The sequence below is a fragment of the Thermobia domestica genome, chromosome 10 (assembly GCF_964235325.1).
Source record: "Thermobia domestica chromosome 10, izTheDome1.hap1.1, whole genome shotgun sequence".
NCBI classification, from domain to species: domain Eukaryota; kingdom Metazoa; phylum Arthropoda; class Insecta; order Zygentoma; family Lepismatidae; genus Thermobia; species Thermobia domestica.
In genome coordinates, this window is record NC_137463.1 from 89,774,901 (window position 1) to 89,788,513 (window position 13,613).

At 35.3% G+C, this 13,613-nt stretch overlaps 1 protein-coding gene across 1 annotated transcript in view; it reads left to right on the top strand.

Annotated features, from left to right (window-relative positions):
* Positions 1 to 506: 506 nt before the first annotated feature.
* LOC145662552 (lysocardiolipin acyltransferase 1-like) overlaps positions 507 to 13,613 on the top strand; it is a 72,928-nt gene continuing 59,821 nt past the window's right edge. Inside the window, exon 1 of the mRNA XM_081728229.1 lies at positions 507 to 1,375. Coding sequence (XP_081584355.1) covers positions 1,202 to 1,375 — 174 coding nt within the window. The 5' untranslated portion in view covers positions 507 to 1,201. The remainder of the gene's footprint in view (positions 1,376 to 13,613) is intronic.

A 13,613-nucleotide genomic window follows, 5' to 3' on the forward strand; every position in this document is an offset into this window, starting at 1 on the left:
AAGAAGTTAAGTAATAAATTTCTGAACTACAAAATAATGTTTAAAAAAAAAAGAGAGAGAAACTCGTCTCCTTCCAAATTCATTATTAAAGGTGGATTCTGAAACACCCATTACTATTTTGAATTTATGGTTTCTCACGACGTGCTTCTTTTAAAAAAAAAAATCCCCTCTAAATTTATGTTACATCTTTTCAACAAACTTTTAGTCATGCGCTAAATTGATGGAGTGTTGGAACAAACACACGTCAAGGGAGTAATATTAATAAAAGAAAGAAGAAAAGGAAAGAGGGGAAAAAAAGAAATTTAAGATTCGCATACGTGATGTTTACAGTTATAGTTGGAGAAGAGAAAGTGTGTAAATTTTTCTCTCCATGGCTTGTGGTGTGATTTAGGATAACAATCTAAACTAGAAGCGCGCTGGATCGACTCAGTTGTAACGATTACGTCGCGGCTAGGCTGGAGCATTGCTCTGGACCGAGCCGGGATGCTGGGGATCTCGAAAGATCAATACCTGCAGCATCCTGTAGAGACAGAGACGTTGAGCGGGAGTAGACAGAGTGGAACACACAAGGGGTCAAGGTCACAGGAAGGAACCACAATCACACTCTAGTGCCGTTTAGATAAAACTAGGCAAATCGTGCAGAAATCGGAATGAAGTCCTTAAGACGTAAGAAAAAAAGAAACCGGATGAGTTATTGGTTTTCACTTGCATGACGGGAAAAGAGATATCAAAATGATCCGTACAGCTTATAATGTGATTTGACTCTTGTCCACCAGGCAGCGCGCTGTGTATAAAAACTGTGGCAGGTGCAACTCGCTCACGAACCAAAGCCGCCAGTTTGCCGGTGTCCATTTTCTGAGTCAGGTCTTCGTTTCCGCGATTGGCAAAATACCAACAACTGTGAGAGAAACAGTGGCTCCGAAGAAGCGGTACACGTCTTCAAGAAAGTGACAGCAGCAAATCGCATTTGTATTCTCCTTCATACAGAAATAAACCAGAAAAATTGGCATATTCAAAATGAGCCTACCGGTATCTGTCAAGAATTTTCCAATTACAAGATATTTTAACGCCGTTATGTATATTACTTGTATACTTTATAATAACGGACGATAAAATTGAAACAAGACAATGTAGCGGTCGTTGTGTGGTAGGTCATACAGTGAGCAATTGAGATCGATGTTGTTGGAATTGTACTAAAACAATGTCAATTACTGGGTGGATGCGTGGCTTAACTTTCTGTTTTCTTTGGTACTTAAGTATTCTGATTGGATTCTTTCTTCTGTGTTGTCCTTTGCTTCCGTTAATGTTTCTTCATAACGGCTGGTATCGTCGAATTCTTGATGTTATTTTTGCAGTGTGGGAGATGTACCCTGTGGTAAGTTTTTTTTGTCAACATCATGCTGTTTGGTGTGTTGTGAATATGTGCTAAATGGTTTGTTTATAAGATTTAGAATAATTGTTTAAAATAAAACTAAATATTTGATTCGTAGATTGGATACTAGTGTGACACACAGACAACTGTTAAGATGTAAGTTGAGGGAGTAGTACTACGTTTTGTTGTTTATAAAGTGATCAGATATGAAATCAAGCATCACAGAATAACTTATTACTGACTGTAGATTATTTAGTTCTTTAAGAGCGAATATTAATATTGTTAATTTAATTATAGTAGCAATAGTTATACACATTTTAATCAAAAAAAATCTTCGAATATTATGGATTCAATTCTGAAATTAATATTAAAGTTGAATAAACCATAATGGTGTGCTGTGATAATAAGTCAATTAATTTAAGGGGAATAAAGCTTACTTGAAAATTAAAAACATGTTCATATTGGAATAAACAAATGGATAGTAAGTTTACTTTCTCCCATTTCTTAAATGGAATGATGCCATATTTCAGTTATTACCGAATTATTTGTTTATGAAATATACAGGGTAGCCACTAAAACCGGTCTTTCATGAGGTTGAATGAGTGGTTTTGTAAATAAATAACTAAATACTATCTGATAGTACAGAAAAAAATATACACACACATGCTAATAATGGAAAGATTTGTACTCATCAAAATTACAGAAAATTATAGAAGGTGCTGAAAATGTTCTACTCATGCATCAATGCCATTTTGTGCACGCCGGACTCTCGCTTGGTCTAGTGGCTATACACTTGCCTTTGATATGCATGCTTCCGGGTTCGATTCCTGGTGGAGTTGCAGTTGAACGAAAAAAGTGGTTCGGATTCCACTATATCTCCCTTAGCCGCCCAGGCATAAACGTTGGACGTTAAAACTCAAACAAACCTTTTGTGCATGCCTTACCATGTTGTACATGGAATACAACTTTGCTACGTCACTGTTCGAATTTCACTACAGATATTGTCGTTCAAGTATTCTAATATTTTAGATCTATTAGAGCACAATTTACCCTTCAAACTGCCTCAAAGATAAAAATCACAAGTATACAGATCTAGTGATCGCGGTGGTCACAATTCTTTCTTGTCTCTGTGAATTTCTCGTGAATTAGTGACAGCAACACACGTGAAGTGTGACGGGTTGCCCCATTCTGTTGAAAGAAGGAATAATTTCGTTCCAAGAATGTTATTTGTTCATAAAATTCTTCGAAAATTCCAATATTCACCTCAATATTTAATGTTGACAAAAATATGGGATCCACAATTTTACCGGCAGATACAGCACGTAAAACTCGTTGACATGTACTGCGCGGAATACTTATTTCTTGGGATAACATGATAACTTACATGTTGACTTGAGAGGGTTAATATGACATTAGTAATTCGATATCATTTACCAAGTGTACGAACGCACGAGATTCGATTCTTTTTGGCGTTTGCAACTGATCCTGTTTCTTGCCACTTTTTCACTAAACCTTGAACATTGCTCTTTGCAGAAACACCTACACAAGAAAACTTGTCTCCAAAAAATGTCTGTCTCCTTAAACGAACCGGTGAACACAAACACCTCCCTCAATTATTGCTATTCTCTGCTGAATTGAGTACATCTTGGAAATAGCCATTACAGATTCAACTGCACCTAATCTTCACGGCTTTATACTGTAGTGGGATGCTACAGCAATAAGACCTCTTCCTCCCTAACTGCTGCAATACGCAATCAATAGCAACAATTACTGGTGCCGACTGTGCCGACAGCAATGAGTTTCATTGCAAACATGTAGGGAGGCCGGTTTGTCCGTTATATGTACAGATTTGTGATATATATATATATATATATATATATATATATATATATATATATATATATATATATATATATATATATATATATATATATATATATATATACAGATATAATAGGCGTTCTTGGGAAAACTTCTTCCAAAGAAAATTAACCCTATCAATAGGGTAACCTTTCTGGGTCTTCAGAAAAAAACAGGCCATGTAATTGTCTTGGTTAATGGTGAAAATACATTTACAAAATATATAAAAAAAAAGTCTTAAAGCCATTTACGAGAAAATCGTCGAAACAAAATATTCATTATTGATTAGAGAGCTCTGGGAATCGTGGTCAGAGATGTCTACGAGAGAACAGTTGAGGCTGCTTCGTCTCCCCCCCCCAAAAAAAAAAAAGAAAGAAAAAGAAAAAAGAAAGAAAGAAAGAAAAAGAAAGGAAAAAAAGAAAAAAGAAAAGAAAAGAACTCTGTTTCTGTTTGAAGAACTCTGTCTTGTTTCGTATTCAACACTACGCTTCTGTCATGTCTCGTCTTGTTGGTAAACCAAATCGCAGTGATCACTCCACTGTCCCCTTTCTGCTGATCCCGTGATGATATAATTGTTGATTCAACCACTGTTGAACCTGAAACTTAATTGTACAGAGGCTCAACGTCATGCTGAAAGAACGCTGGAAACGCTTCTTCTGGATTCATAAGTAATGGAAACTCGGGTCGGATTAGACCCTAAGGCTTTTGGGGCCCTGAAGCCGACCATTTAAAAGGGGCCCTATGTTACGAATAATTCCTAGGATACGTTTGAATTATCAGTTTCAGTCACCTATGTATGGAAACAATTATCAACAATTTCCGAATCAGGCACAAACACATTCCATTTCCTCTTTTTGTGGTTATGGTTTTCACACAGAACATACGTGTTTGTTGCGTAAACAGTCTTTAAACGCATAATATCTGTAAATGTGGGAAGCACATTTACAGCTAACACTGTATTAGAAAATAAGGGTCATGTTGTAAAATCCTCCATTACTACACGAAATAACATGATCTTAATGCCATTATTATCTGAAAATAAGAATACTGATGCTGCATTAGATTCTTCTTTGCAGATATTAATAATTAGTGATGATTTAGTTTCACCTAAGGCTAAGATATTGAATATCGACACACGAATGAAAGGAATTACTCAGAATTCTCTTTTGATAAACAAGATAGCAATTGTACGTTTCAAAATTAATAGGACAATATTTCATCGTGCTTTTCGCGTGTTAAGTACTTTTTTCCCAAGACATGTTGTTGGGGAATGACTTTTCAGTATCTCAGACAGTCCAAATTGATTTGAATGGGAACGTTTTATTGCTAAGGAGATTTGGAAAACCTCCTCAGATTTACTCTAAGTAATGGCTGAGATATTTGAAAGGAATTGGCGCCACAAGCTAATAATTTGGTTTGTAATAGTTCCAAAATAGCTCACTCCCTCACAAAATAAGTAACGTGAAGACGCTGGTGGAAGAAGGCTTAACTCTAGCGATACCGCGAGCGTAGCAAACGGAAAAATTATTAGCATGGATCTGAAGCCTATAATATAATAAGTTGATTGCTATACTTTAGTATTACAGAGAGGAATTTTTGTGGCCCCCTGAGTCTGGAGGCCCCGGAGCCTGGGCTTTACTGGCTCCTCCCTTAATCCGCTCCTGATAGAAACACCTCATATTACAAGTTTCTATATCGGTTACTACTCCATGTAACTTGGATGAACACGGAATCGACAATACATGTGTTCTATATTCCACACCACATCGTTAGTTTCTAACTACTCACAAATTCACAAGCCTCAGTCCGGTGTGAGGTCTCGTCTGACCAGTATCAAGGCTCTGTTTGTTTATATCAGCATTCAGGGAGAAAAGAGACCACTGAAAAGCACCTCACGCGGAAATTATGGATTAACATGGCATTGTTCCAGGGCCCATAGACAGAATTGGGATCGCCTGTGGGGGGTTATCCTCGGTTAGTTGGTGCTGTACGTGCAGCTTGTATGGGTGTTACTGGTTGCACTGCATGTTCCGTCCATCTAAAATTTGAATCTCGTCACTACTGACATGTGCTACTTGGTGGATACCAAGATAGCGCTCTTGACAAATGTTAAAGTTGGTGTTTTCTTGTTTGTCCTCGGACATTCACTGGGTGACTTGTGCACAGATGCTGGTCTTTTTAAATTTGGTCACAATCTCACAGTACTATGTGATACAATGCATGTTTTTAAACACAATGCATTGAACTCGGCCGCTATCATTCGAGTGCTGCGTCCTCAAATTATTAACACAATCTCAATTCGATTCTTAAGAGTTATTGAAATGCCGCTCCCTGCAAAGTAAAAACATGCTGATTTTTTCATATCGTTATGTGAACGACTCCAACAAGAAAATAGGTAAAGTATGACATCGGATTCATGTTGGTGACTTTCTAGTCTCAAGTGACACATTACATGAACATCTCATTTGGAAAATATCGATTGGGTTGAAAGTGGAGAATTGATCTGAAGTTTATCTTGTCAAAATATTTATTTATTTCACGCTTTTTTAAAATTCAGTGCAACAGGAGAGAAAAAAGTATAATAATTGTAAAACAAAATAGTTCGAGATCACAACGGATTTTTACGTTTCATGGCCTCTACATATAGAAGAAAGCGATTTTTTGATCTCAGTCCGCCTGTTCGTCCAGGTTTTATGTACACTCGTCTAGAGGCCATACCATTCAACGTTTGTGGACAAAATATGTTAAACTTGAAGTTTTTATAAAATTCTCGTTTTTTCGAGTATTATTCCTATTCATAAAAATAATACGTATAAAATGATTTCTTAATAAAAATCCAGAAGAGGTAGTTTAGTCTTGGAAGTGAGTTCTGAACGAACGATTTTCTCAAAAATGACACAATTTTGTTCAAATTCCTAAATAAATGTTCTATTAACAAATCTATAATATTGTATAAGTCATTTTTCATTAAAACTTTACAGGTGATAGTGTACTCTTAACATAATTCTTTTGCACGATTTTCTCAAGAATGACTAAAGCGATTTTCTTTATATATTTTATAAGTAAACGTTTCAGTAAAACTCCAGAATATGGGATACCTTGTTAACCATGAAAAGCTTTGCAAGAGCTTGTTTACTCTTGTGGATGTTTTTTTTAAAAATTTTCTCAAAAATTGTTCGCTTTATTTTATTCTTCTTTCATAAGTAAAAAAAAAAAAAAAAAACACTTATGGCACGATATAAATAATTTTGCACGAAAATGTCTACGGGAGGGAGAGTATTTTTAAAAGATTTTCTCAGAAATTATTCATTTGCTTTTGTTCATATTTAATAAATACGAGTAAATATTACATTAACGTCTATATAACATCATATAAATCATTATGAATGAGAAAATCCACAAGAGGTAGATAATTTATCCTTGAGGGAGAGTTTTTTTTTTCGGAAGATTCTCGAAAACTGTTCACTTGATTTTGTTCTTATTTCATAAACAAATATTTCATTTAAAAATTCTACGATGCGACATAAATAATTTTGCAGAAAAAATGAAATGGAATGAAATCTTTAAGTTTTACGTCCCACGCTTATGCCGGTTAGGCTAGAGAAGACAGTGATGATGAGAAATTAATGAAATGGTGGAATGAAGAAAGGGGGAGGAAACGGGAGAACCCCGAGAATAACCACGAGCACGGTGTTTGTCCACCACAAAGTCCACACGGCGTGAGCTGGGATCGAACCAGGGACCCCAAACGCCGGAGGTGAACGCTGTACCACTGAACCACCGCGCCCCCCAATTTTGCAGAAAAAGTCCACAAAGGGAATTTTACTCTTGGTGCTGTTTCTTTAGAAAGGTTCTCAATTCAACGTGTTTATATATATGTTGTATGTTCACACATAACTTCCATATAGGTAAAACAATTTTGATGATTCTTATATTGCATGAAATAGTATACCTTCCTGGTGGCTCCATATACATTTCTTTATGATCTGATAATAATATTTTAAAATATTAAAAAAAAAATGCTAAAGCGAGCTATATATCAGGGCTTTAAAATAAAAATGAGTAGCCCCATTTAAAAATACAATTTATTATTATTAATTTGTACAGAAGAAAATATCTTTAAATTGCATGTATAGAGGAAAATAAAATCTTTAAATTTGCAAGTATAGCATAGTGGGTTGCGTGCCACTCAGGAGATTTACACCCACAATGATAAATGACTTGTTACATGCCAGATGGCAGAGTTTTTTGCTGAATCTCCTCTCCAAAGTGGAAAGGGATATTGTGGTAAAGAAAGGATACTTACAAGGCACAAGTCCCAAGCTCCATGGTTGCTTCTTGACGTTCTGACCCAAACTGTATGGAACGAAGGATGGATCAGTTTTCTTCTCCTCTGCCTCTTGCCCGTACTTTTTTTATATTATTGAATCTCGTGACGTATGATGGTGAAAAATCCAAAAATTGTTTTCAATAAGTATTTTTGTTCTTATTTTTCTCTAGGAAAGTCCATCACGTCACGAGATGTTTGTTTTGGAAAAAGTAACAGGCCGAGAAGCTTATGTAAAGGTCACCTGGCTGTTGTTGTCTTCGATGAGAAAGTTTGTTTCCCTATTCACACAACCTTGACCATGTTGTCACTTTCTAATTACTGTGTACGAAAATGTACACTAAAATATAATTCCAATTTTTTTTAAAAAAAAAAAAAAAAAAAAAAAACCTTATGCATTTCCAGGTGCCGAGTATTATATGACAATTTGGAGTTCGACTATGAAACACCTCAACGGATGCTGGGTTGATTACGGCAAAACAACATACTTATAGGCAACCACACATTCTTTACTGTGATTGTGGTTGCATAATAACTGCAGCAACAGTAATAATCGCACCATAGTATGATTCAACTTAACAAGTGAGAAGGAGAAAGTTTAGTACGGTGGCTGGTACCATTTACTATCGTTTTATGAGTTTTTTTTTTTTAAATTGAAAATTACTTAAGCATTCTTAATTGAAAGTTAGTTATCGTTAGTGGGTTATCTACAATTAAGCAATGCCACTTTGTGACCTAGTGGGTAAGATGTTTGCTTCCTGTGTGTGTGGTTCCGAATTCGATATTTGTTGGGAGTGCTTGTTTCGATACAAATACAAATATATGTTCCGAACTCACTTTAAGCTGTAAGTTCTGTCTCACAGAGTCTCAGAGCTGAAAAATGGATATGAAATTCAAACCAATCAATTTTAATTAAATAAAAGTTCAGTCTAATCGGAAAATATTAAAATAAGTGATTTGTTTGTTCATGAAGAGTTTTATTTAATAATCTTCTGGGCTTTAAATCCAATAAAAGTCTATGATTGACTAGATGAAACTTTACAAATATTACAAATGCTGTAACAAAGGGGCGTTAAATTAAATACCACACAAATATAAAACAATTTATTCAGTGTGATTGTAATTTCATTAAGAAGAATGTTGGTAAAAAATAATACTTCATTATAACGGAAATTTTGCTGAAATATAAATTGGTGAGGTTATTATTATTATTATTATTATTATTATTATTATTATTATTATTATTATTATTATTATTATTATTATTATTATTATTATTATTATTATTATTATATACGTATTTGAGAACCCAATAAAATCTCAGAGAGGGTAAACTAACGAAGAGTAAAATGGGGGTGAGAAGTATGTAGGATTCAGGAAGGGAGGCGCCAGGGAAACAAGATTGGAAACCACTCAACTAGACTATCTATGGCCACAATATCACCTCACTTAGCAATCCCATTATTTCTACCTTTTAGGCTAATGATCAGTGTTTCTTAATTCAAGAAATATCACAGTTTCATCAGGATATTGAACTAACAACATTTTGTTTGTTGTTTGTTTCTTTACTGAAGTTGAGCGTCCCTTTCCAGCACCGAGGCTATAAGGAACGTAGGTCAATAGTTTAAAGTAGAATCCGAACCACCCCAATACGTTCAATGCTTTCCCACCGGGAACAGAACCCGCACCAAAAGTGCACGTGCTATCCACTGGAACCAGCGCCGAGAGCTCACAGATATTTTGTACTCCTACTAAGTTTAGTTTGACTACTGAAGTTAAGCGTTCTTTCTCAGTGCCGAGAGGATACAGAGACGTAGACTTACAGTTTAAGGTGAAATTCGAAAATCGTAACGTACCGTAAATATTCTTCCACGAGGTATCAAACCCGAGATCACGTTCACAGAAGGCACGCATGCTAGCCATTAGACCCGTCGAGAAGGATACTTCTACGAGGAATCAAATCCAGATGCAACCGTATAAGCGATTCATAGAGCTTTGTTTGTTCTATGGCAAAAAATAAATAAATAAATAATACATGAGCATCTTAAGTCATAACAACATTAAATTGTCATAACGTATTGAAAAAAAAAACATCAAACGAAATATAATCTATGTCTGCAGATTTAGTATGATATAACAAGAAGTATTTAATTGTGTATTATCTATTCCATTGCGTTTCGGAAAGATAGAAGTAGCTACACTTCTAGAGTTATATAATATGAGGGATGTTAGAAAGTAAATTTCTCGCCTCAGCTATATTTTTAATACTAGATATAAAGAGAAATACTTACATGTAGGAAGAAGACACGCTTTTCCACTATTTTTCAGCGTAGTCACCTTCAGTGCTGAGGCACTTGTTTAGGTGGAAAATCTATTTGTTAAAATCTTTGCGATAGAAGATGAAAGCCATGACTGGGCAATATGTTTGACGTTCTCATGTAATGTGAATTGTTTGCCACGCAAATCTTCTTTCGTTTTGGGAATCCGAAGAGGCAAATCTAACCTGTGTGATTGGTGCAAAAGAAATTCGAAACCCTGCTTTGCAAAAGATTTGCTGTCACATGAACTGTATGAGGGTGCGCATTGACGTGGAGCAAGTGCAATGTCTTTCTTATCAATTGAGGCCTTTTACATTGAACAGGTCTCTTCAGTTTCTGAAGTGTTGCCCGATACATCGGAGCATTCACTGTGTGACTAGGACACAAAAGTTCACAAGAAGTACACAATAGATATTCCCAAAGACAGTTGAAATCAGGTTGGTAGTGCTGGATGATGTCTTCAACATTTTGACTATTGGAGATCCTAAATCCTGATATACCATTGATTTCACTTATTTTTCTGAGCAATACTGGAGCATTAATGTTTCGTCCTCAGTAATGATTTGTCTCAGGAAATACTCCCCATGCTCATTAAAGTAGAAAAGATGTAAGAGTGATGCACCCATGCAAGTTTTCTTGTGATGGTCTGTCAGTTAACGCGGAGTCCATTTACCCCGCACATTTTTCTGCTGTGCCATGCTGCAGATTAAACTGTATTTCCACCTCTGCCAATGATACTCGGCGATTTATCCGTAAAGCATCTTCAAATGCAGAGAGAAGCTCTGCTGATGTACGAGGACGCCGTGTCTTTCTTGATTTTGCACATTTACACGACCACCACTTCATTCCTGACACCATTTGTTCATATGATACAATGTCACCATATTTGTTCCATACACTTATGGATTTGAACTGGTTCCCATTTTCCCATAAAAGTCGATAAACAGATCGCACCGCTGCTTCTACGTGCTATTCAGGACTGTGAAGTGTTGCAACTTGAATCAGACAAAGCAGTCAAAAGTGTGAATTTTGTCTCGACCAACTAGCAACTTTCTATCTGCAACAGCACAAAGTATATGCAGATAGAGAATCTTATTTCTTGACTTCTTCTCGTATATACAATATCTCTGGATAAAAAGCTGATCTGGCAATTTGGTGGGTTGAGTTCAAATTTAAGTCATGTTTAATTTTCTTGGATTATTACTATACTTTTCATTTACTATTATGTCGCTTGTATGTTATTTTCCCTTATGCTTTTATATGATATTATTATTTCTATTTTTATATTAGAATTTCCTGGTAATTACCCGCATTTTGTTCAACTTCAGGAGAATTTAGAAACCAAATTTTACAGAATGTATAGTTTTGTTACTTTTCAGATTTTAATGCTATACGTTTGCAATGCAAACGATAAGGAATGTAATTGTAATCAGCATTATATTAAAAACAGGTACTATTCTATTTGCTAACAGAAGTAAGATTGATCACTAGTAAGGATGTCCAGTTCTTTTCTTCTGTAACTTAAAATAATATTTTAAAAAGTGAAATTAGAGTCTGGAGTGAAGAGATGTATTTGAACATTCGTTAATTCGTTTATATGAAGCTAACGTCCCTTTCAGCACTGACGCTACGCGAGACGTACAACTACAGCTGAGCATTTTATCCGAACCACATGAGTTCGCGCCAACACTATGCCGGGTCTTTTGCTCCGAACGGTAGCTCTATAAGTATAGTGCATACTTGCTGCCGAAGATCATCATTTTAAGTGAAAAGACCCTAAGTTATTATTCAAATCATAGGTTATCATTCTATGAGAAAAGACGATAGGTTATCATTCTGTGAGAAAGGAAAATAGACTGCCATTCTATGTAATAAGACCACAAGTTATCATTCCATACCATTTCCATCTCATCAAAGTCCAACCAAGTCATTATATATAATGCATGTGGTCACATTTCAACCAACATATTTTCAGACATTTCTAATAGAAAATATTTCAGTAGGAATAATTTGACAACGGATAGTAATTATTCAATATATATAGAAAGTGGTCAAGTGACTACATTGTTCGAGTTGTAGATTCGTAGCTAGTGACAAACACTAGGGAGGTATATAAAGTTTATGATTATATATAAAGTTTATGCATCGTATGCTTTGAGCAATTGTACAGCATAATTTAGCGCAACGGAGAAAGTCTCCTTCCTTCTCTGAATGCAGGCTTGCTAAGTTGGCATAAAATGGATCTTATTGCGATACATTTTATTTCCTAGAAGTAGTGCTTCGTTCCTTCTGATATTGATAAAGGATAAATACTAGAAAATATATACAAAAAGCCTAAAGAAACGATGGTTTTTGTATATATTTTCTCAGTTCTCACTAAGAGACAGTATATAATCCGTGATGACAGAATACATATAGCGAAATCAAGGAATGGAGAAAATTTCAAATTTCTGACAATAGTGATATGTGAATACAGTGCAATTATAAACGAAATATGGGGCCAGGTGGCTCAGTGGTAGAGCGTTCACCTCTGGTGAATCGTGTCCGTGGTTCGTCCCCAGCTCGCGTCAAGTGACTTTGTGATGAACTTTGTTTTCACGGGGTTCTCCCGTTTCCTCCTACTTTCTTCATTCCACCGTTTCATCAATTTCTCATCGTCACCGTCTCCTTTAGTCTAGCCGGCATAACTGTGGGACGTAAAACTTAAAGATTTCATTTCCTTTTATAAACGAAATATTGCTCAAGTCATACAGTAAAGTTTTCGACGCATATCAGCTTTCTTTGTTTTCTAGACTCGTGTAGTTTTTTTGTTCCTAAGAAGTCTTTAAATATCCTCAACAGCTTCATGTCACCGGTCAAATCCTCAAGAGATTTCATGGAGTGATTAAGATTCTGATCAACACTGTGTTGGTCCGAATATCCGATTATATCTTAATACCTCGTTTTTTTATCGTAGTTCTTTTACGTATATCTGTACATGTGTACATAAAATATAGAAACGATTCTCCTTTCTTTGATTTTGATATATATAGATTTTTGTGTTGATTTGGTCTCAGTAGTCAGAAATATTTCTGCGACAATTTCTATGGTAACGCGCTTAAAGTGCCATAAAATCATTTCATTTAGGTATTCGTTCGTCCTTCACCATCTCAATTATCTTATTCATTTTGTTTTAAAATCTAATTTTTTAATGTCGTTGCCTTGTAAATATCTTTCTTACGCTATTTAAATAAGTACTTCCTACATTAACTTAATAACAGAAGCTGGTAGTTTGAAAAACTCAAACATTTCTTCTATACATAGACTTACATAACTACAGGGTGGTTTGATTCTCTTTTTCTTTCTTTCTGTCCTCGACTGTCATGCTTTCTAAATTTTGTTATCTATAATTTCTCAATTCATTGACATTGGCAATTTATTTCATTTGCAATATATTTAAAATTAAATAAAATGTGGACGTGAGAACGTTATAGTGAGAGGGTGGTGAGCTTTAACTATCTTTCTGCACACCAATATGAAAAGTTCTGGCTACGCCTATACTTTCCAGCTTCTTAATTTTAAATATCACGACATGTGGAAAGAGAATATGGATAACAACTTCTTGCCGATAAAACACAAGCTATGATAGTTATAAATCAGATGTAATTCTATCTACACATAGTGCCTACAAACTGCAACCATTATTTTCCTTCCAGCTGCTTGTGGTATTATTATTAATATAACACTAACAAGTGAC